The sequence below is a fragment of the Lynx canadensis genome, chromosome F1, assembly GCF_007474595.2.
Source record: "Lynx canadensis isolate LIC74 chromosome F1, mLynCan4.pri.v2, whole genome shotgun sequence".
NCBI classification, from domain to species: Eukaryota; Metazoa; Chordata; class Mammalia; order Carnivora; family Felidae; genus Lynx; species Lynx canadensis.
In genome coordinates this window covers 15699438-15723651 of record NC_044319.2, presented here as the reverse complement: position 1 = coordinate 15723651, position 24214 = coordinate 15699438, and the positions used below count along the sequence as shown (strand labels likewise).

General features: G+C 38.8%; 1 protein-coding gene across 2 annotated transcripts in view; it reads right to left on the bottom strand.

The window, feature by feature from the left end:
- Positions 1-24214, bottom strand: part of KLHL20 (kelch like family member 20) — a 65035-nt gene that overhangs the window by 4101 nt on the left and 36720 nt on the right. Inside the window, exons 7-11 of one of the 2 annotated variants that reach the window (XM_030302575.2) lie at positions 20877-21060; positions 13347-13490; positions 5721-5854; positions 4481-4689; positions 1522-1628 (exon numbers count right to left, since the gene is read on the bottom strand). In XM_030302575.2, the coding sequence (XP_030158435.1) occupies positions 1522-1628; positions 4481-4689; positions 5721-5854; positions 13347-13490; positions 20877-21060 (778 nt within the window). The remainder of the gene's footprint in view (positions 1-1521; positions 1629-4480; positions 4690-5720; positions 5855-13346; positions 13491-20876; positions 21061-24214) is intronic. The other variant, XM_030302576.1, reaches the window with a different exon arrangement.

The following is a 24214-nucleotide window of genomic DNA, read 5'->3' as shown; positions in this document are numbered from 1 at the left end:
CAGAATCTGAAGCAGGCTCCAGGCTCCCAGCTATCAGCACAGAGCCTGACGTGGGGCTCGAACTCACAAACTGCGAGATCATGACCTGAGCCAAAGTCTGATGCACAACCGACTGAGCCACCCAGGCGCCCCAACATAGTTAAATCTCTTCAATAAAATGTAGACTCCTCCCTAAAAGTGACTGTTAAAATTTAATAGACTTTAAAATAGAATAATAATATATTTAAAAAGATTTTAATTAATTTTTAAAATTTATTTACTTATTTTGAGAGAGAGAGAGAGAGAGAGAGGGAGAATCCCAAGCAGGCTCCATGCCAATGCAGGGCTTGATCCCATGACCATGAGATCATGACCCAAGCCGAAATCAAGAGTTGGTCACTTAACCGACTGAGTCATCCAGATGCCCCCACTTGCCATTTGCAACAACATGGATGGAATTGGAGAATATTATGCTAAGTGAAATCAGTCAGAGAAAGACAGATACCATGTTTTCACTCATATGTGGAACTTGAGAAACTTAACAGAAGACCATGGGGGAAGGGAAGGGGAAAAATAGTTTCAAACAGAGAGGGATGCAAACTGTATGACACTCTTCAATACAGAGAACTGAGGGTAGATGGGGGTCAGGGGGTGGGGAGAGGGGAAAATGGGTGATGGGCATTGAGGAAAGCACTTGTTGGGATGAGCACTGGGTGTTGTATGTTAGCAATGAATCACGGGAATCTACCCCCAAAACCAAGAGCACACTGTATACACTGTATGTTAGCCAACTTGACAATAAATTATATTAAAACAAAATGAAAGTAGGGGCGCCTGGGTTGCTCAGTTGGTTAAGCGACCGATTGCAGCTCAGGTCATGATCTCGCAGTTTGTGAGTTTGAGCCCTGCGTCGGGCTCTGTGCTGACAGCTCAGAGCCTGGAGTCTGCTTCAGATTCTGTGTCTCCCCCTCTCTCTACCCCTCCCCTGCTCACGCTCTGTGTCTTTCCATCTCTCAATAATAAATAAACGTTAAAAAAATTAAAAAAAAAGATTTTAAAAGCTTAAAGAAAACAATCAGCTTAAAAATGAAATAAACTATAATTTTTTAAAAGTAACTGCAATTTGTTTTTCCTGGGTATAAAGCTACCTACAAGAACACCAAAACATTGTGACAGATTAGGAGTGAAAGATCTAAGTTCCAATTTTAACTCTGTCGCTAACTTGTTCATTTCATTTCTCAGTGCCTCACTTTCCTCAGCTGCACACGATGAAGCTAGAGAGGAGACTTTTTTTCTGTGTTTGCCATCTCTATTATAAAACTGGACAGTTACTAAAGAGAAGATTTTGTAAGATGTCAGCCACTTTCGAGCAATGAAGTCAAAATAAGCCATCAAATAGGGGTAACTTGGAGCTCTCTTCCTAGTACCACAAAAGCACTTCTCAATGTACTGACCAGCCCGATTCTGATGGTCACAGGCAACATTATGCTCATGATTTTCCAGTCAGCAGTGAGGTGATCTGCAACGTAGCTTAAACGTTACCTCCATGTATTTGCATCAGGATCAAAAACTTCAATGGTCTTCAAGTACGTTGTGCCATCGAAGCCTCCTACAGCCATGAGCTGCCCATTCACCACTGCCAGGCCAACCTGTAGGACCAAAACATAGTGGCTGCTGAAGAAGCCAGAGAATCACTGGGAAAATTTACACTAGTTTCTACATAAATCTTTACTAAAAGATATTTTTTAAGGCCTTATATTATGGCTTACTTGAATACAGAGAAAAAAGTAATGGCAAAAATCTACTACATTGTTGGAACAATAAAATTATATATTCAATTAAAGTATTTACACAGAGTCAAAAACAGATTTTTTAAAATTTTAGAAAAGCATCACTGGGAGTAGGAACCTCCAAAGTGCTCTCACTTTTCTGGTATCTGCCTGTTCTAATCCACTACCTAAATTGCCACTAAAATTCTGTTTAAAATACCCATGCTGTCACTCTCCTCTAAAAACGAAGCCTCTCTACCGCCTAAGTTTAAAGTCCTTATTATGTTGTTCGGGCCCTCCAGAAACCCATAAGAGCCCATTCTAGCCTCACCTCCTTATGTGCCCTATGTTGTAATAATACTGATTTAACTGCTGGTCCCAGAAAATACCACACGTTTTCACACCTCCATACTTTTTTTTTTTTTTTAAGATTTTTTTCTTCTTTTTTTAATTTAAATTTTAGTTGGTTTACATATTGGTTTCAGAAGTAGAATTCAGTGATTCATCACTTCCATACAACACCCAGTGCTCATTACAACAGGTGCCCTCCTTAATACCCATCACCCATCTAGCCCATTTCTCACCCACCTCCCTCCATCAACCCTCAGTTTGTTTTTTTTTTAACTTCATTGTCTTTAACGTATTTTCTTTTTTTAAACAAATATAATTTATTGTCAAATTGGCTAACATACAGTGTGTAAAGTGTGCTTTTGGGTTTTGGGGTAGATTCCCGTGGTTCACCGCTTACCTATACGACACCCAGTGCTCATCCCAACAAGTGCCCTCCTCAATGCCCATCACCCACTTTCCCTTCTCCCCCACCCCCTCATCCACCCTCAGTTTGTTCTCTGTATTTAAGAGTCTCTTATGGTTTGCCTCCCTCCCTCTCTGTTTGTAACTATTTTTTTCCCCTTCCCTTCCCTCATGGTCTTCTGTTAAGTTTCTCAAGATCCACATATGCACACCTCCATACTTTTGCACGTTGTTCCTTGGCTGGTGTTTTCTCTCCCTCTTTTAGAGAATCTTTTTCTTCTTTTATGGCCTAGTTTACATGCGACTTTCTCTGGTAAGTCTCTTCACTGCCCTAAACACATTAAGCATATTCTCCCATGTTTTCCTATAATGCACGTGCTGTTACTATAATTTTTTTTATAGTTAGCTGTAAACATCTCAAGTTCCTTCACTAAATTGGGAACTCCTTGATGAGTCGTCACACTCATTTTTGCCTTCCTAGCACACGGTAAGCACTTAATAAATATTTGCTAAAAACTGGTACAGCCACTCTGGAAAACAGTATGGAGGTTCCTCAAAAAATTAAAAATAGAACTATCCTACAACCCAGCAATTGCACTCTTAGGTATTTATCCAAGGGATACAGGTGTGCTGTTTTGAAGGGACACATGCACCCGCATGTTTATAGCAGCACTGTCAACAATAAGCAAAGTATGGAAAGAGCCCAAATGTCCATCGATGGATGAATGGATAAAGAAAATGTGGTATGTATATACAATGGAGTATTACTCAGCAATCAAAAAGAATGAAATCTTGCCATTTGCAACTACGTGGATGGAACTACAGGGTATTATGCTAAGTGAAATTAGTCAGTCAGAGAAAGACAAAAATCATAAGACTTCACTCATATGAGGACTTTAAGACACAAAACAGATGAACATAAGGGAAGGGAAGCAAAAATAATATAAAAACAGGGAGGGGGACAAAACATAAGAGAGTCTTAAATATAGAGAACAAACAGAGGGTTGCTGGAGGGGTTGTGAGAGGGGGGATAGGCTAAAAGGGTAAGGGGCATTAAGGAATCTACTCCTGAAATCATTGTTGCATTATATGCTAACTTGGATGTAAATTTAAACAAATAAACAAATAAATAAATCTTTGCTAAATCGTCAGAATGTAGCAGTGAGAACAACAGGAGTGTGACTAAGAAGCTGTTAGCCACCAGTAATAAAGAGCCACAGGCATGGGAATGCTTTGACCTGCCGATGCGTACCAGTGGTATTCCCTGATTTGTGCGAACCAGAATTTACTCCCTTCTATCCTCACATCATGGACTCTTTAACTACTGCTGGCTTTTCCCACTTGTTGTCCGACATCGATGGACTCTTGACACAATCAGTGGTTTATGGATTACAGTTCCCTCTGAAGCAAACGTCCTAGGATGGATGAATTCTGTACTTCACCCTGAAAGTCTCGTGTAGTCACAGGTCATCCATGGTCTAGAACTTGACATAGGTCAGCCTGACCAGGTCTAGACTACAGATGGGATAGACTCAAACTTATTTGTGGGGACTGGTGGTGAGGCCAGGTATGTTTCTGCCTCAACATTTGAATTGGTGTGCCAACTACTTAGAATATTACCTAGAAACTAGTTAGAAATTAGTTAGGAATATTTAGCTCTAATTGAGAGGGATGAATATGGGTGAAGTTAGATAAGGTAGTGGATAAGATAGGGCAATGTCTTTTAGGAAAACAACTGATGAAAGATAAATCACAAAGAATAATTCTATCATTAAAGATATAATTGACTGAAATATTTAACCACCGGAGATAACAGCAATTAAGAGAAATTACTTTTTTTTTCCAGTACAAAAGCAGCAGGGGTTGTTTTGCCTAAATAGTGCACCTCCTTACTGTCCTGGTATTTTACAGATCAGAGCTCTCCCACACAACCGTCTCTTGGTGCTTTTTCCCCAAGTTTTCAGTAGCGAGGCACTTACTCCACTACGGCGGGATGTCATAGCCACCACTGGAGACCACTGGTTAGTTCTGGGGTTGTATCTCTCAGCACTGCTAAGCTCTGTAGTATCATCTCTACCTCCTACGGCATAGATCATGTCCTGATACACTGCACAGCCTAGGTGTTTCCTCCGGGTCCCCATAGGGGCTATGGTGTGCCATCTGTTTTCCTGAGGATTGTAGCGTTCCACTGTAGGGGGAAAAGTAGTAAGTGACCATTCAACCATTTCTTCTCACCTCTAGTTTTCCTCATAGCCATTAAAATTTTGTGATAACACATATTTTTGATACACAATCTGATTTTTGCTTCTGTGACGGACTTGTGTATCTTTCCACAATACCAATATAATCTCATCAGGGACGGGCTTGGTTTGGGTATGGTATGGTGGAAAGGTGCCTCAGTTCTAGTTCTGACAATATGACTCATGGCCTCACCTTATCCTTTTTTTTTTAAGTAGTTTTCACGCCTACCACGGAGCCCAACTTGGGGCCTGAACTCATGACCCGAGCTGAGATCAAGAGCCGGACACCTAACTGACTGAGCCACCCAGGCGCCCCCACCTTATCTTTAAATGAGGAGACCGGACTGTAAGACCTGTAGGCACCATTCCATACTACTAATTTATTGTCATGATCAGACAGCTTCTGTGCTCTCGTACCCCTTTGCCTATATTCTTACTGCACTATAAGCAGAAGACAAGATAAGTGACAATGAATCTGATGCGGGTGCCACACTAACAATATCCTTGGGCAAAAATATCCATTATCTCTAAAAAGAGAGGACTAACACATAAACCAGCTTACAGCTGTAAGTTTTTATTTATTCTTAGATTATAATACAGGTTTGTTTGTTTTGGTTTTTAAGGAGAGATGGTTGGGGTTGGGGCAGGGAAATAATCCTACTGGGAAAACAGTTCTTTTATTCATTATAAATTCCAAAGCTTGCAAAGAGAAAGGAGAAAGAAATATTTGGGGAATACAGTAGAACACTATGGCTGCAGAAGGAGCCGAGGAAGAGCTGACAGTTGTACTCTTTTAGGGGGCAAATAATTTTCAATTATTTAAATAAATATATTATTATATAAATTATTTAAATTTTGTAATTTATATTTGTAATTTAAAATTATAGGATCACCTGGATTTTTATACTTTTTTGTAGGGTGACTCTCCTGAGGAATATGCTGCTTGGGGGGAACCACATTGACCTTGGAAGGGACTCACCTGTGTTGAGTGGAGATGTTCCATCAGAGCCACCTACGGCATATAAGAACCCTCCTAACACAGCCACAGCCACGCCTAGTCTTCTGGTGCTCATAGAAGCCACTCGAGTCCATTTGTTTTCCTTTGGATCATACCTGCAGTGAGGGAGAAACCAAAGACTGCACACCTGTTTTGATTAAGTGAGGACTTTTTCATAAGATATGAAACCATGCTGAAGATATGTTGGATACATGCTATGGTCACATGCACAGTGAGAATCTAACATAATTTACTTGGTTATTAGGAAGAGAAATCTTAGAGTTTGTGCCTGTGTCTGTTATTCAGCTGTTTCCTATACTCTGCCTTGTGATGCTAGGGCTAGAACTCTGAAAAGAGCATTTCTCCTCAGCCAAGCTGGCTCTCTGTTAGATTGTGCTGAGAGGAAGGACCAGACGCTGGAAGTCCAGGGCAGGAGAAGGGACAGGGTCCTTTCTGTGTGTTTGCCAACCCTGTCAGCCTTGTCTCAGCAAAGGCCCTTTCGCTCTGACGGAACCAGCGAATTGCAGCTTCTAGCCTTTTCCTGGCATTTCTAAAACTAGCCTTGTTGTGCCTCTTGGAGGTCTTAGTCATGACTCTGTGAGGCACCTCCTCTGAGCTCCTGAGGTAAGAGTACCACAGCTGTGTAAGTCACCCCCAAACTTAGGGATTCAAAAATAATTTTATTAACTCTCCTGTTTCCATGAGTCAGGAATTTGGGAAGGGCCTCACAGGGAAGTTCTGGCTCAGGTGTCTGGCTGCTTTCAGGCTGGGGCTGAGGCTGGAAGGGCAGAATGCTAAGGCAGCTAGGGGCTGGCCAGGCATCTCTCCAAGTAGCCTCAGGGTCTCTCCATGCCGGCTCATCTGGGCTTCTTCTCAGCATGGCAACCTCAAGCAGCTCAAGGCCTCAAAGGTGCCCCAAGAGATCCAAGTGAAAGATGTATCATCTTTTATGACCTAGCCCCAGGAGTCAAATACTGCCACTGTTGGGGTTCTTGCAAGGCGACCCAGAATCAAGGGAGGAAACATAAATCCCACCTCTCAGTAAGAAGAGTGTCAAAGTCAAATTATACGAAGAGCATGTGAAATGGCAGGTATTGTAACCATCTTTGGAAAATACAATCTTCCAAAAATAGCCAGCAAGAGAACCCTTCATGCAGAAGGGTCACAGCTTTCAGAGCATCAGCTCCCTGGGTGCCGATGGTTCTGGCTCTGTGGGATCTGTCCTCTAGGCTTCTAGGCTCCCGTAACTCTGATCTCTCTCCTTTGCGTTCCCAGATCTGGGTTCCTACAGCTACTTTGGTGTCTTCTTTTCACTTCTTTCAGCCCTTCAATATCTGCTGGCCAATTTTTGAGCATTCCTTGTAGTCAAATAGCTGATATAGCTTCGGTTTTCCTCAGCGGGTCCTGATTGATAAATCACTAGTGTTCAGAAGTAAATATGATAAAAATCGGAATAGTGCTGACATTTTATTACATGGGTAGGAAATTCTGTTAGTATATTTAAGTACTGTATAGCAAACTATATCAATATTGCAGGAAATATAAAATAAAATAAAGGGTACTAAAAATAGACCTCGCTCTTAAGAAGCAAGAGAGGGAGATGGAGCATGTTCTCAAAGGAGAAACCTCCAAATAGATTCTGAGAATGTGGTAACTAATACAGATGAAAGAAGCAGAAATATAAATGCTGGAGAATGCAGGCTCTGGAGAAAGGTTATGGTTAGTTAGTGAAGGTTTCCTGGAGTTCATGCACTTTGAATACAGTTTATGGTTCATCACTTTTGGAAAATTCTCAGCCAAAAATTCTGTCTCCAAATATTGCTTCTGCTATTATCTCTCTTTTTCTGGGACTGCAGTTACATGTATGTTAGACTGTGTCCCATGAGTGTCTGGGACACATGAGAATCTGTTCTTTCCATGCTGTTTTCTCTGTTCTTCCTCTGTTTCGGTATTTTCTATTAATCTGTCTTTGAGTTCATTAACTCGGTCTTCTGCTGTGTCTATTTCTACTGTGTCTACTTAATCTTATTTCATTGAGCTCTTAATTTTAGAGATTGTATTTTTCAGTTGTACAACACATATTATTTTTAGATTCCAATTCTATATTTAAATTCTCCAACCTTTTACCCAGTTTTAATCTTATCCTCTATTTTATTCAATGTATTTATTATACTTAAAGTTTTTTTCTGTTAACTCTAAATGTGGATCACTTCAATGTCTGCTTCTATTTTTTTTTCTCTCAGCTATTGGCCATATTTTTCTGTTTCTTCAGATGTTTCATAATTTTTTTATCGTATGCTGCACATTATAAAGGAATGGAATCCTAGAAGGTGAAATTGGTATTACCCCCTCATTCCCACACCGCCTACAGTGGATTCACTCTTCCCTGTATTAGGCAGGTAGGGTGAAATATTGATTGCTTCAGTCCAATCAGGAATTGAGCTTTTGCTAGACCCTGTCCACCTCTATTTTCAAATGTCTCAAGGATGAAAGCTGTCATGTATTTGTTGTAAGCTCCTCCCCACAGCAGGGCTTTATCTTCTAAGCACTGGAAGATTGCATGAGATTTCACTCACCCTGGTTCCCTCGAGACTGAGCTATCCTAGCATTCAGAAAACATCTCATGGGGAAAAACAGCAGTATGTTTAGAATTGTCCTAGATTCCAATCTGTCATGTCAACCTGCATGACTGTTAAAAGTTCTACTGATATACCTCTCTTCTAGGAGAATCCTTTGGCCTAAGACAAGTGCAATATTCAACCCTTCACACTTGGCAAATGCCCCCAGGGAAGAAAATAGCTGATGATCTCAGCTCACATAAATGGGCTTCCTCTTCAGTAGAATTTTAGTTCATCTAGTCCTTGTTACTTTCACATGTCTCTGATGTTTAAAAAAACCCAAACATATATATACATACATATGTATGTATGTATATATATGTATGTATATATATGTGTGTATACACACACACACACACACACACACACACACATATATATTTAAGTTTATTTATTTATTTTGAGAGAGAGCAATTGAGTAAGAGAGTGTGAGAGGGAGAGGGGCAAACAGAGAGGGAGAGAATCCCAAGCAGGCTCTGCGCTGACAACACGAAGCCTGATGTGGGGCTTGAACTCACGAACTGTGAGATCACAACCTGAGCTGAAATCAAGAGTTGGACTCCTAACCAACTGAGCCACACAGGAGCCCCTAAAAAAGTATATTTGTGCTCTCATTTTCCCCTAGTTGTTGCAGTGGGAGTGATGGCTGTCACTACTTACTGCATTCTACTTGGAAGCTGAAGTCTTTGCATAATTCTTAAAACTTGTTATTGTAAAATAAAACATCGATTTAGAAAGCCACACGAAACAAATGTATAGTTTAATGAGATATTACAAGGAAAGCCCACTACCCAGGTCAAGAAAAATAAGTTTGCCCTTCACACTGGAAGCCCTTTGGATGTATCCCTTTCCAAACTCAATGCCTTCCTCCACACAAGAGAACCATTATCCTGACTTTTACAGTAATCACTTCCTTGTATTTCTTTACAGTTTTTACCACCCAAGTGTGCATCCCTAGACACTTACTCTTGTTCACTGTAGTTTTTTTAAAGTCTCTTTTTACCTACAGGTTTTTCCTCCATAGCCCCTCCCCCCCCCCCCCCCCCCAATTCATCCTTTAGAACCTGGGGTATTCAACCTGCAATTTCTCCCACAACATGGATTTGATTGACTGGACACTCATAGTGCAGTTCAATGCACTGGTCTGTCCTCTGTATGTTCTGCAAATTGGCAGAACTTCTGGATTCAGAAGTTTGATCAGACCACATTTGGTCCCTTTGGCAAAACTACGGAAGGTGGTATGTTAGCAGCTGTTAATTGTTAACACCTAGGTCTATTTATTTACTGAGTGTTACAAAATGGTGATATTCAATCATTTCTGTTCCCTCATTTGGATATTTTTATAAAGAAACAATCCTCTTATCTACTATTTTGTACCCCATTCATATGTGATACAGTTCATATAAGAAGGGTTGGATATAGGCATGCTTCTTTCACTTTGTTTACTAGTACTCAAGATGATAAATTAATTCCCTGTGATTTCTAAAGGCAACTAAGTAGAGTTTAAAAAAATGTCAGTAGGAACTCATAGATTTAAATATATTTATTGGATTTTAATCAATCATAATTACTGTCTCTTAAAGTTTAAACTGTCCCATCTTTGGTCAAGTGGGAACACCTTCAAGTTTGTTCTTGACTCTCTTTGACATCTCCTAGTCTTTGATAGATGGCTTGTATTCTGGTATGACACGCTGGTCTGGGCTTATTTGTACATTTCCTGTCCTAAATCTGGAAACAGACATTTCTCCAAGAAGCCCTGGTTTCTTTTAGGGAAATGGAACTTCAAGACCCAGTCCAGGAATAGAGACGTTCACTGCCACTAGTTGGTCATTATTTCTAGGCCTCTTCAATTGACAGAGCTAGAATATAATTATTTGTAAATGAGGAATTTAATTCAAATTGAAATTTAGGCTACAAGGTCTTTTATTTAACTTCTATTTTACATTCATATTCTTCCACATCAAGAACTCTAATTTTCAAGAAACCTGGAGAGGATAGAATCAGAATAACCCCATACCCATTTTCTTTATTCCACATATACATTGCAGTCTCAGAATAGCAATACTATCACTTCAACGTCCCTGAGAAGAATTACAATTCTTTTTGCATATCTCTTCCCATTCTCCTCCCGCTTTTGAAAATACTTGTACCACCTTTGTACTAACTGAGCATACAGCCAGTGCAAGCTACTCTCTCTTTGCACCCTTTATTTAGAGTTCCTGGATTCTCTGTATGTTTCATGCTCACCCTCTATCAAGGTCTCTAGCAATTTTGTCTGAAGCTCTGTGGTAGATTCCTCAGTATGGACTCATGGGAACAGTGTTCCCTAACTTCTTACATATTAACAGTTTGTGGCCTTCATACTTCAGTTTCTCTGGGCATAAAATCCTTAGCTTACATTTTCTTTGATTAGCCTAAATATGTTATTCCATTTTCTTCTAGCATAAAATATTGCTTTCAAAAAGTCTGATGGTAAATCTAAATTTCTTTCCCTTATAAGTAATATGTACTTTTTTGTTGATGATTAAAGAATTTATCTCCTTTTTCTTCAAGGTCCAATAATTTTATTAGAATAGGTACTGATGTTGATTGTTCTGGGTCAGTATTCAGAAGATACATTGCAACCTTTCAATAAACAATTTCCACTTTTTTTCTTAGAACAGATTTGAATTATAGTTCTTAGCATCTGTTCCATTCTCTTGCTTTGGTTTGCTTCCTCATGGTCTCCTATTATTTGCATACTGGACTTTTACCTGTCTTCAATACTTATTGCTCTCTCTCAAAACCTTTTATTTCCTTTATTTTTTTATTTTAAAACATTTCCTCTTTCACCTTCTATTTATCTTCTGGGATTACTTGTTTTATTTCTAGTTTAGTCTTCATTCTGAAGTGATTTTTCCTTTCATTTCTAATATTTTTCTGAGTTTTGCCATTTCATTTTTGGGTTTTTCTAACTCTGACTTATGTAGTGTTTTCATATCTTGCATCATTTTCCTAATGTCATTAAGCACATTGTGAAATAGTTGCTTACAGTTTTGATCTGTTCTGTGGGCGTGTCTTTCTGCTGTGCTTTTATTGTCTATAGAGATGTTATTCTGCTGCTTATTCTCTCTCCATATATTAACTCTGTATTGGATCGAACCTCAATGCTTTGCTATTGTTCATTTTTACATGAAATGAGTTGTCTTGAGGAGCGTTCATGATAATTTTTCTAACTTCACGGAGCTTTTTCTAGTTTTTTCCTATAGTGTTAAAAAAGTAGAGTGGTTTGCTTCCTGAGATTTATTGGTTTTATTCACTGGTCCTCCTTTTCATCTTGGTCTTCTCTTCCCATTGGATAATAACTCTGTCCTGCTCAATTTTGATCCTGCAGCCAGAAGTGTGGGAACTGTTCTGGAAGGTCATCCTGCTGGTCAGTTCTGAGGGTTCCTAGGGACTAGATGGCTCTAGGGCAGCTGGTTCTCAACTGCAGTGGCTTTGCACCACTCCTCTCCCCATCCAGGGACATTTGGCAATGTCTAGAGACTTCTGGTTGTCACAACCAGGTGTATGCCACTGGCAATTAGTGGGAAGAGGCCAAGGATGCTATTAAACATGTGACAGTGCACAGGACAGCCCCCCACAACAAAGAATTATCTGGTGCAAAATGGCAATAGTGCTGAGGTTGAACAACTCTTTTCTAAGTCATTCAGATCTTATTATAGGTCGCTTGCACTTACTCTATATTAGGAGTGAGCAAAAACCCTTCCTAGTCTCAGCTGTTGGTCCTAAATTTTCCTCTCACACTTCCTAATAAATATATATTGTCTATTTTGGGGTTTTTCTGTTCTTATATATGTCATACTTCGATTGCTTTTCTGTATTTTCTCCTGCACAGACACTGATATCATGTAGGTCTTGTGGCTTTTGGTACTTTGCCTTTGCCCACTGGTGTTTTGGTGTTTATGGGGATACTCTCTCCCCTAGTTCTATTTTCAGTGTTGCCCATACGGCTTTTTAAAAGCTGTGGCAAAATATACATTAAATTTGCCACTGTAATCATTTTTAAGTGTACAGTTCAGTAGTGTTAAGTACATTCACCCTGTCATCCAACCAAGTTCCATAATTTGTTCCTAGGTTTGTAGCTTCGCTATCTATTGCTCTGTTCTTACATGGGAATTTAGAGAGATTACTTGTTGCTATCTTCCCAGAATCCTCTTGCAAAGAGTTTCGAAAGTGGAGAAATAAGTTTCTTCACAGAAAAATAATTTTAAAAATGGCTTTCAAGAGTTACCTGCAACTTTATCTCTATTTAAGGCAGAGTTAAACTCTTCAACTTAAACATGGTAACCCAACCAGTAAATGCTATTTGAAATATTCTGAAGAGTCATGAAGCATTTCCTTTTAAGAAGTGAGAATGAAATAGGGTATGTTCTTGACAATAATCATAACACACAAACCTCCAAAATCCAATCTCTAGGGTAGAGTGACAAAAAGCTGATGGAGCAAGAAATTAAGAACAGAATCTATTTCACTAAAATTAACTGATTTGTAAAAGTATAAATCAAACTTTGGCAGCCAACCCAGATTTTCCTAAGTAGACTTCAAGAATTAATGAGAATCCATATACTTTGGGGTATTTGTAAGATGCGCTAGACAGAGTATTATTATTTTAATCATTGTTTTGGAGGAAGTCTGGACAAAGTCACTAAATACACTTCAAGTACTGGGGAAAGGGAACAGATTGTAGAAGCGGTACACTTGGTATCATATATAGAAGGTAATTTAAAATATGATTCCAACTCTTCACTGTTAGGTTTAAGCAGTATAACAGTTTGGAAATCGGGTTATATCTTTCATCTTCCTACACTTAAGATCAACTGAAAACTTTTCCCCAAAGCCCATGGGATATCCACTGAATAGTGGATCCCCTGGTGTCCTAAGCTGTTTCTTAGGTCTTAAGAGCCCTTTATGTTCTTTTAAAAAAATGAAAATGATTTAAAGAAATCACCTCTCAACAATGTTGAGGCAGGACACGCCATCCTGGCCCCCCACAGCATAGAGAAAGCCTCCGAGCACCGCCACACCAACACTCGTCCTGCACGTGCTTGTGGGAGCCACATCGCTGCTCCATTGGTTTGTTTTGGGGTCATACCTGCAGAGAACACATTAAGAGCAGAGTTTGTACTATACAAAGAAAGTCTGGCTATATCTACACAGTCTATGTTCTTTCCTCTAAATATGGACTGATTAATAACTAAAGCATATGTAATGCTAATTTATGTTTTAGTTTTTAAACTTAATTTTTATTTAAACAAGTTAGATATGAATATGTTTTCTTTTAAAACTTTTTTCAGAAAGTTTTGGACAAAGCTAAATTTCCCTTTGAGTTCCACCAATTTCTGGTGTCTTCCCATTGTGACTTGGTGTATGTCCTTCAAGACAATACTTTATAATACCACAACGTAGGAACTGTTTTCTCACTCGACATATTTCTGAGATCTACCCATGCTAACAGATATAGCTCTAGATTCTTCCAACATTTCATTATTGTGTGTGCCTTATATTATTTAATACTATCCCTACTGATGTATCCTTACATTGCTTATTATATTTTGCCATTAAAAACAGTAATTACTAATTTGACCAGTAAAAATTATTTTGGCATACAGGACCTGAATGTGAAACAGGAAACCATCAAAACCCTAGAGGAGAAATCAGGAAAAACCCTCTCTGACCTCAGCCGCAGCAATTTCTTACTCGACACATCTCCAAAGGCAAGGGAATTAAAAGCAAAAATGAACTATTGGGACCTCATCAAGATAAAAAGCTTCTGCACTGCAAAGGAAACAATTAACAAAACTAAAAGGCAACCGACGGAATGGGAAAAGATATTTGCAAATGACATATAGGATAAAGGGCTAGTATCCAAAATCTATAAAGAACTCACCAAACTCCACACCCGAAAAACAAATAATCCAGTGAAGAAAAAGGCAGAAGACATGAATAGACACTTTTCCAAAGGACATCCAGATGGCCAACAGACACATGAAATGATGCTCAATGTCACTCCTCATCAGGGAAATACAAATCAAAACCACGACATCCAGAAGGCCAACAGACACATGAAATGATGCTCAATGTCACTCCTCATCAGGGAAATACAAATCAAAACTACACTGAGATACCACCTCACACTGGTTAGATGGCTAAAATGAACAGATCAGGAGACTATAGATGCTGCAGAGGATGTGGAGAAACGGGGACACTTTTGCACTGTTAGTGGGAATGCAAACTGGTGCAGCCGCTCTGGAAAACAGTGTGGAGGTTCCTCAAAAATTAAAAATAGATCTACCCTATGACCCAGCAATACTACTGCTAGGAATTTACCCCAGGGATACAGGAGTGCTGATGCATAGGGGCACTTGTACCCCAATGTTTATAGCAGCACTCTCAACAATAGCCAAATTATGGGAAGAGCCTAAATGTCCACCAACCGATGAATGGATAAAGAAGATGTGGCTTATATATACAATGGGATACTACTTGGCAATGACAAAGAATGAAATATGGCCTTTTGTAGCAACGTGGATGGAACGGGAGAGTGTTATGCTAAGTGAAATAAGTCATACAGAGAAAGACAGATACCATATGTTTTCACTCTTATGTGGATCCGGAGAAACTTAACAGAAGACCACGGGGGAGGGGAAGGAAAATAAAGAAAGTTAGAGAGGGAGGGAGCCAAAGCATAAGAGACTCTTAAAAACTGAGAATAGGGGCGCCTGGGTGGCGCAGTCGGTTAAGCGTCCGACTTCAGCCGGGTCACGATCTCGCGGTCCGTGAGTTCGAGCCCCGCGTCGGGCTCTGGGCTGATGGCTCAGAGCCTGGAGCCTGTTTCCGATTCTGTGTCTCCCTCTCTCTCTGCCCCTCCCCCGTTCATGCTCTGTCTCTCTCTGTCCCAAGGGTGAATGAACGTTGAAAAAAAAAAAATTAAAAAAAAAAAAAAAAACTGAGAATAAACTGAGGGTTGATGGGGGGTGGGAGGGAGGGGAAAGTGGGTGATGGGCATTGAGGAGGGCACCTGTTGGGATGAGCACTGGGTGTTGTATGGAAATCAATTTGACAATAAATTTCATAAAAATAAAATAAAAATAAAAATAAATAAATAAAAGTGGAAAAAAAAAAAAAAAAAGACCTTACTGTAGGGATAATCATTCTACCCTGCCCTCCCTATCCTCTTCTTTGCCTTGGCATTTGAGAAGTGACAATGGTTGAGAAGTCCCAGAGCCTGTAGTGAGGATATTTAAAGCTAGGGACACTGTATTTTTTTGATTCTGTCTTTTAGTTTTATTCTTATAAAATCCATAAAACTCAGATTCTGTGAAAAGAAACTCTTAATACTAGATGATTTTAATGTCCTGGTTATTTGAGTTGGCAACTTCAATATACTCAAACATACTCAAATTAGAGTATATTCTGCATTGATAAATTATGGAATATGTACTAAAGAGGATTTATGTTATAGAAATTGGAATTAAATACTCCTCAGGTAAAGGTATGGTGGCAGTCTCTCAGCATAAATTCTTCTCTATTAGTTTACCAATCATGCCAATCCCATTCACTTTGCCAGTGTTGGTTTAGGAAAGGCATGTGACCTGATTCTAGCCAATGATTGATGGGGGAAGGTCTGCTAAGAAAAATTGGGGTTTCTGGTAAGGATTTCCTTGCTCCCAAACTTTCAGAAAGAAGACATGGCCCCTTTTCTCCCTGTGAACAGAGTTACATCTAGATGTGATGCCCAAAACTGCTCCAGCCTCTTGATGTCTATTTGAGAAGGAATCCATATGTAAGCATTGCAGAGCTAAGGGAGATATCAGAGAGGTGGAGTTAAAGCCCTGAGAAACTGTGTTTCTGGAAAATAATACATTATTTTAGCCTGCTTAATAGAAGTTTTCTGTTAACCTGTAGCTGAAAATATCTTAACTGAAAATTTGAGTGACAGAAACTCTTAATAATTGATAACCTGTCCTCACTCTCCTCTGTGAAAATGCTTCAAAACCTGTAGTTTTGCTGATATGTGGCCATTCCTTGTAAATTTCTCTGGAAGGAAATGTGGATTTCAGAGTAGAGAAATATTATAATAATAATAATAATAATTAAAAGACATTATTATTAAAAAACACAGTAATTACTCTTCTTTATATTTCTCCTTGTGCAAATGGATGATGACAAGTAGAATCAAGGGGCACAGAGTACAGTCATTTTTTTTTTTTTTTTTTTAGAGAGACAGCATGTGAGCAGGGGAGAGGGCAGAATGGGGGCAGTGTGTGTGTGGGGAGGGAGGGAGGGAGGGAGGGGGGGGGGGAGAGAGAGAGAGAGAGAGAGAGAGAGAGAGAGAGAGAGAATCTTAAGCAGGCTCCCTGCTCAGTGTGGAGCCCTACACGGAGCTCCATCCCATGACCCTGGGATCATAACTTGAGCTGAAATCAAGAGTTGGATGCTCAGCTGACTGAGCGTCAACTCAACTGACTCAACTGACTAGGTGCCACTCACCCCACCTTTTAAAAAATATTTTAGTCCATCTATTCACATTTTTTTTTAGAGACAAGTGGATGAGGGCCAGAGGGAGGACAGAGAGAATCTCAAGCAGGCTCCACACCCAGCACACAGCCCAATGTGGGGCTTGATCTTATGACCCTGAGATAATGACCTGAGCTGAAATTAGGAGTCTGCCACTTAACCGACTGAGCTACCCAGGCGTTCCAAGTCATTTTTAATTTTATAACATACTATCAAAAAACTATCAAATTGCTCTTTTTGTAATTATACCAATTTTAATTGTTTTCAATCTCATTAATTTTTTCTTTGTATTTTCTTGGATTTTGTGGCTTTTTATAACTTCTTGATTTAAAAGAATGATTTATTTTCTCATCTTTCTTATTTTCAAATGTATGCATATTGTTATAATGCATATAAATTTGCCTCTGAATACTGTCTTAGTTGCATCCCACACATTTTGATATATTTGGGCTTAATTATTATTAAGTTGTAAATATTTAATCATTTCCATTCTTATTTCTTTAATTCATTTTATTTTTATTTTTTTAATGATTTTAATTCTTTTAAATAGTCTCTACACTCAATGTGGGGCTTGAACTTACAACCCTGATATCAAAAGTTGCATGCTCTACTGCCTGAGCCAGCCAGGTACCTGTAACTCAATTTGTTTTTCAGCACACTTTTTTTTTTTTTAACTTCTGTGGAGCTAATCCCTCTATTTGGTTTTTCAGCTCTATAATCTATACCTCTAGATTTTTTTTTTTGTAATTTTAGAGAGAGAGCGAACAGGGGAAAGGGGCAGAGGGAGAGAGAGATAATTTTAAGCAGGCTCCATGCTCAGCTTAGAGACTGATACAGGGCTCAATCCCATGACCCTGGGATCATAACCTGAGACAAAATCAAGAGTCAGATGCTCAACTGACTGAGCCACCCAGGTGCCCCTATACCTCTAGATCTTTATATGCTGCAGGATTTTTTTGTTTGTTTGTTTCTAATATAATTTATTGTCAAGTTAGCCAACATACAGTGTATACAGTATGCTCTCAGTTTTGGGGAAGGATTCCATGATTCATTGTTTACATACAACACCCAGTGCTCATCCCAACAAGTGCCCTCCTCAATGCCCATCACCCATTTTCCCCTCTCCCCTGCTGCCCCCACCCCAATGAGCCCTCAGTTTGTTCTCTGTATTTAAGAGTCTCTTATGGTTTGCCTCCCTCCCTCTCTGTAACTATTTTTTCCCGTTCCCTTCCCCCAGAGTCTTCTATTAAGTTTCTCAAGTTCCACATATGAGTGAAAACATATGATATCTGCCTTTCTCTGACTGACTTATTTCACTTACTGTAATACCCTCCAGTTCCATCCATGTTGCTGCAAATGGCCAGATTTTATTCTTTCTCATTGCCAAGTAGTATCCCACTGTATATATAAACCACATCTTCTTTATCCATTCATCAGTTGATAGACATTTAGGCTCTTTTCATAATTTGGTTATTGTTGACAGTGCTGCTATAAACATTGGGGTGCATGTGCCCCTATGTATCAGCACTCCTGTATCCCTTGGGTAAATTCTTAGTAGTGCTATTGCTGGGTGATAGAGTAGTTCTGTTTTTAACTTTTTGAGAAACCTCCACACTGTTTTCCAGAGTGGCTGCACCATTTGCATTCCCACCAACAGTGTAAGAGGGTTCCCCTTTCTCTACATCCTCACCAGCATCTGTTGTTTCCTGAGTTGTTAATTTTAGCCACTCTGACCAGCGTGAGGTGGTATCTCAGTGCGGTTTTGATTTGTATTTCCCTGATGATGAGGGATGCTGAGCATCTTTTCACATGTCTAGATGTCTTCTTTGGAAAAGTGTCTATTCATGTCTTCTGCCTTTTTCTTCACTGGATTATTTGTTTTTTTGGGTGTGGAGTTTGGTAAGTTCTTTATAGATTTTGGATACTAACCCTTTATCTAATATGTCATTTGCAAATATCTTTTCCCATTCTGTCGGCTGTCTTTTAGTTTTGTTGACTGTTTCCTTTGCAGTCCAGAAGCTTTTTATCTTGATGAGGTCCCAATAGTTTACTTTTGCTTTTAATTCCCTTGCCTTTGGACATGTGTTGAGCAAAAAATTGCTGCAGCTGAGGTCAAAGAGGTTGTTGCCTGATTTCTCCTCTAGGGTTTTGATGGTTTCCTGTCTCACATTTAGGTCTTTCATCCATTTTGAGTTTGTTTTTGTGTATGTTGTAAGAAAGTGGTCTAGTTTCATTGTTCTGCATGTTGCTGTCCAGTTCTCCCAACACCGTTTGCTAAAGAGACTGTCTTTTTTCCATTGGAGACTCTTTCCTGCTTTGTAAAAGTTAGCTGGCCATACATTTGTGCATTCAATTCTGGGTTCTCTATTCCATTGGTCTATGTGTCTGTTTTTGTGCCAATACCATACTGTCTTGATGATTACAGCTTTGTAGCAGAGGCTAAAGTCTGGGATTGTCATGCCTCCCGCTTTGGTTTTCTTTTTCAACATTACTTTGGGTATTTGGGGTCTTCTGTGGTTCCATACAAATTTTAGGATTGTTTGTTCTAGCTTTGAGAAGAATGCTGGTGCAATTTTGATTGGGACTGCATTGAATGTGTAGATTGCTTTGGATAGTATCAACATTTTAATGATAATTTGTTCTTCCAATCCATGAGCATGGAATGTTTTTCCATTTCTTTGTGTCTTCTTCAATTTCCTTCATAAGTTTTCTATAGTTTTCAGCATACAGATCTTTTACATCTTTGGTTAGGTTTATTCCTAGGTATTTTATGGTTCTTGGTGGAATTGTAAGTGGGATCGATTTCTTGGTTTCTCTTTCTGTTGCTTCATTATAGGTGTATAGAAATGCAACTGATATTTGTACAGTGATTTTGTATCCTGCGACTTTGCTGGATTCATGTATCAGTTCTAGCAGCTTTTTGGTGGAGTCTTTCATGTTTTCCAGGTAGAGTGAAAGTTTGACTTCTTTGCCAACTTGGATGCCTTTTATTTCTCTGTGTTGTCTGATTGCTGAGGCTAGGACTTCCAATACTATGTTAAACAACAGTGGTGAGAATGAACATCTCTGACGTGTTCCTGATCTCAGGGGGAAAACTCTCAGTTTTTCCCCATTGAGGATGATACTGGCTGTGGGCTTTTCGTATACAGCTTTTATGATGTTAAGGTATGTTCCTTCTATCCCGACTTTCTTGAGGGTTTTTATTAAGAAATGATGCTGTGTTTTGTCAACTGTTTTTTTCTGTATCTATTGACAGGATCATATGGTTCTTATCCTTTCTTTTATTAATGTGATATATCACATTGATTGATTTGCAAATATTGAACCAGCCCTGCTATGCTGCAGGATTTCACAGACATGTTTAAGAAATGCCAAGAATCACTGTAAATCAGCACAGCTGAATGACAAAGGGTGTACGTGAGCCAGAAGCCAGAAGTTATTAAAAATCAATTACTGTAGAATTCTAATGTGCCAGGCACTGGGATAGATATGGGAAAAGACATTTTAACAATGATAGCCAATCAGATATGTACAAGTATATTCAAAATACTTATGAAAGAGCAGAGGAATGAGTAATCAATAGTCTGTAGGGAGTCAGAGAAGGCTTTATATAAGAAGTAAAAACATTGAGTCTTGTAGAGATATTCCAGGGAAGAAAGAACAGCAAGCATATGAGTAGGCAAAGAGAAATAAAAGGATTTAGCATGCCCAAGGAACCACAGGCAATTTGGTGGGTCTGCAGTAGCATTAGGGAATAGGAGTATGCCAGGGGAGACAGACTGGAAAAATAGGTCAGGTGGAAGTTAAATTATAAAGGACTCATATGTTATGCTAAGTGGTCAAGGCTGCCAACTAGTAGATGCAATACTAAAACAGCAAAACACATTTGTTTCCTGGCTAACATCTCAAGTGAAAACTACATGAATAGCAGAGAATAAAATTTGAAATTGACCTTACTTACCTTTCAACACTATTGAGATATGAGGATCCATCATGGCCTCCTACTGCATACAGCAGGTCATCAAGAACACTGACCCCAACTCCACATCGCCTTTTGCTCATCGAAGCTACCATTCGCCATTCATTGGTCTGTGGATCATACCGTTCAACACTAGAAATAGCATCTCCACTGCACCAGCCACCAACTGGGGGAAGTAATACAAGTGGTCAAGAGAATACTTGTTCTAATGCACAGAATGTATCACTCACTTCAAAACTTCAAATCGTGACCTATTGCTTGGACTTACCAAATATCTCTAGAAGCAGGTCAAAACATAAGTTATGACTTTTACTTATTCCACTGGGGTTGCGATAATCTTTAATTTTCTAAATAAATCCATTTTACAGAGAACAGCAAGGACACCAGTTTAAGTCAGATTGGGAAGTAAGTGGCATTTAATGGATAAAACACTGAATTTAGTTAGAAGACTGGAGTTTGAGTGTTACCTCTGCTAAGTGATGTGATCTTGAGAATATCTTATAAACTACCTTATTTGTTAAATAAGGAACAAAAATTTTAAAATGAAATAATAAATACATTAAACTGCTTTCTAAAGAATAAAATACTACATAAATGTAATTTGTTATCGAAAGCTTAAAGAACTAAAACCTGACAAAAAATAACCAGCATTGGTGAGGATGTGAAGAAAAGGGAATCCTCATACACTGTTAGTAGAAGCATAAATTGGTGCAGTCATTCTGGAAAACAATATGGAGGCCTCAAAAAATTAAAAATAGAACTATCATATGACCCAGCAATCCCACTTCTGAATATTTATCCAAAGAAAATGAAAACACTAATTCAAAGAGAAATATGAACCCCTATATTCAATGCAGCATTATTTATAATAGCCAAGATATGAAAGCAACCTAAGTATCCATTTATAAATGAATGAGATATACTATATATACACAATTGAATATTACTCATCCATAAAAAAGAAGGAAATCTTGTCATTTGCGACAACATAGTTGGATCTAGGGATCCAATCAAGTGAAATAAGTCAGACAAATGCTGTACAATTTCACTTACGTGGAAACAAAACAAAACAGAAACAAACTCATAGATACAGGAAACAAACTGTTGGTTACCAGAGTGGAGAAGGGTTGGGGGGCAGGCAAAATAGGTGAAGGGGATTAAAAAGGTATAAACGTCCAGTATAAAATAAATTAGTCATGGGGATGTAATGTAGAGCACAGGGAATACAGTCAATAATATAATAACTTTGTGGGGTACCTGGGTGGCTCAGTCTCAAAAAAAAAAAAAGAACTATAATTCAGAAGCCTAGTTTTCTTTTTATTCTACTGGGGAGGGGGATTTTGACTCATCTATTCACAGTCTCTTAATAGGTCCTCTTATAACTGAAAATAACACAAAAATTCTTATGATTTATGCTATAAAATACTTTACTTTCTGTTTAATCTACACTCTATAGAGAATTCTACATTATCCAAACTGACATTTAAGGTCAGGAAATGTTTTGAAGAAACTACATTTTTCATAACCAGAATAACAAGTTCAAACTGAGTTCCACAGAGCTTCTCAGAGTGCTCCCTGAATAAAGAAGTGGTTATAGCAGATAATTTTAATTTATTATTCTTTCAAATCATCTCTATTCCAATCCAAAATAAGGGCTACATTATGGAGCTTAAAAAGTGAGGTCTAGGGGCGCCTGGGTGGTTCAGTCGGTTGAGCGTCCGACTTCGACTCAGGTCATGATCTTGTAGTCGTGAGTTCGAGCCCCGCGTTGGGCTCTGTGCTGACAGCTAAGAGCCTGGAGCCTACTTCAGCTTCTGTGTCTCCCTCTCTCTCTGCTCCTCCCCCACTCATGCTCTGTCTCTCTCTCTGTCAAAAATAAATAAAACATTTTAAAAAATTTAAAAAAAAAGCGTCCAAAAGTTAAAAAAAAAAGGCTCCTACTCTAGCTATTAAAACAATAGCCAAACAAAATAGTTAATAGATCTTCATAATAATGGACGTAACTCCATAAAGATGGTCCTACTACTAGAATTCCCAAAAACAACATGACATCATGAAGACACAGGTACCACAAATAATTAGATCTTGCAGCCTTCTAATTTCAAAATAGACCATCAACTTTCAAAAGTGGGAAAGAGAAACTCTAAGACTGCTCTATGGGAGAGCAAGGATGCAGATGTATGTAGGTGCGAGCATGCAAATGTCTGTGTAAACCCACATAGCAGGTGAATATGATCACGCATACATAGGAATAAATAAGAATAATAATACAAATTATAAATCTATTAATAACAGAAACATTTGGACACTAGATGTATGGGAGAATTCAGTGCATAATGAATTAATAAGTTTGAAATCTAAAACAAAAATAAAGAAATTCTTCAAAAGAGAAAAAAAAGTCTGATGAGGACTGGAGTGAAAAAGAAAACCTGGCATCAATTTTCTTCTTGCAGAAATACTACAATCCTCTACATGAAGAAATTTAGATAAAAAAACTTAAAAAGAGAGAGCTAAAAACATAAATTATCAAATTTTCCTTCTAAAAATATAGGGGAAAATATATTCCCACATGCCAAGAGAAAATTAAATTGGGAAGAAAAAGATAGGCAGTAGTTAGGCTGATGGAAAAGGATACTAGGCCCCAGAGATTGCACAAAATTCCCTGATGAAAAGGAATAGAACACTTCATATATTAAAATGGGACAAAAGAATCCAAGGATGTCTACATCTAAGGAGCCATGGAATTAGTGAAAGTTGGGAGCTTAAATACAAATACTATGCGTCCCGGTTAGCTCCACGAATCAGAATTAGAAAAAAAATTCAGAGAACTTGCTACAGACTGAATGTATGTATGTCCCACCAAAATTTATATGTTGAAATCTAGTCCCCAGTGTGTTGGTATTAGGAGGTAGGGCCTTTTCAAGGTGCTTAGGTCATAAGGGCAGAGCTTTTATGAATGGGATCAGTGCTCTTATAAAGGAGACCTCAGAAAGTTCCCTTGCCCCTACCTCCATGTAAGAACACAGCAAAAAGATAAGAAGACCAACCTCCATGAAGAAGCAGGTGGGCCCTCACCAGACATGGAATCTCCTGGTGCCTTAATCTTAGACTTCCTAGCCTCCAGAACTGTGAGAGATAAATTTATGTTGTTTATAACCACCCAGTTTCTGGTTTTCTGTTAGAATAGCCCGATGGACTAAGACAGAACTAGTAAAAAGTAGTTTGATGCAACTGTGAGAAAGCTGTTATTCAGGTGAACAAGGGAGCTGAATTTACATGGATGGAAGTGACATCTGAGGATGAAAGTTCTTAAAGATTAA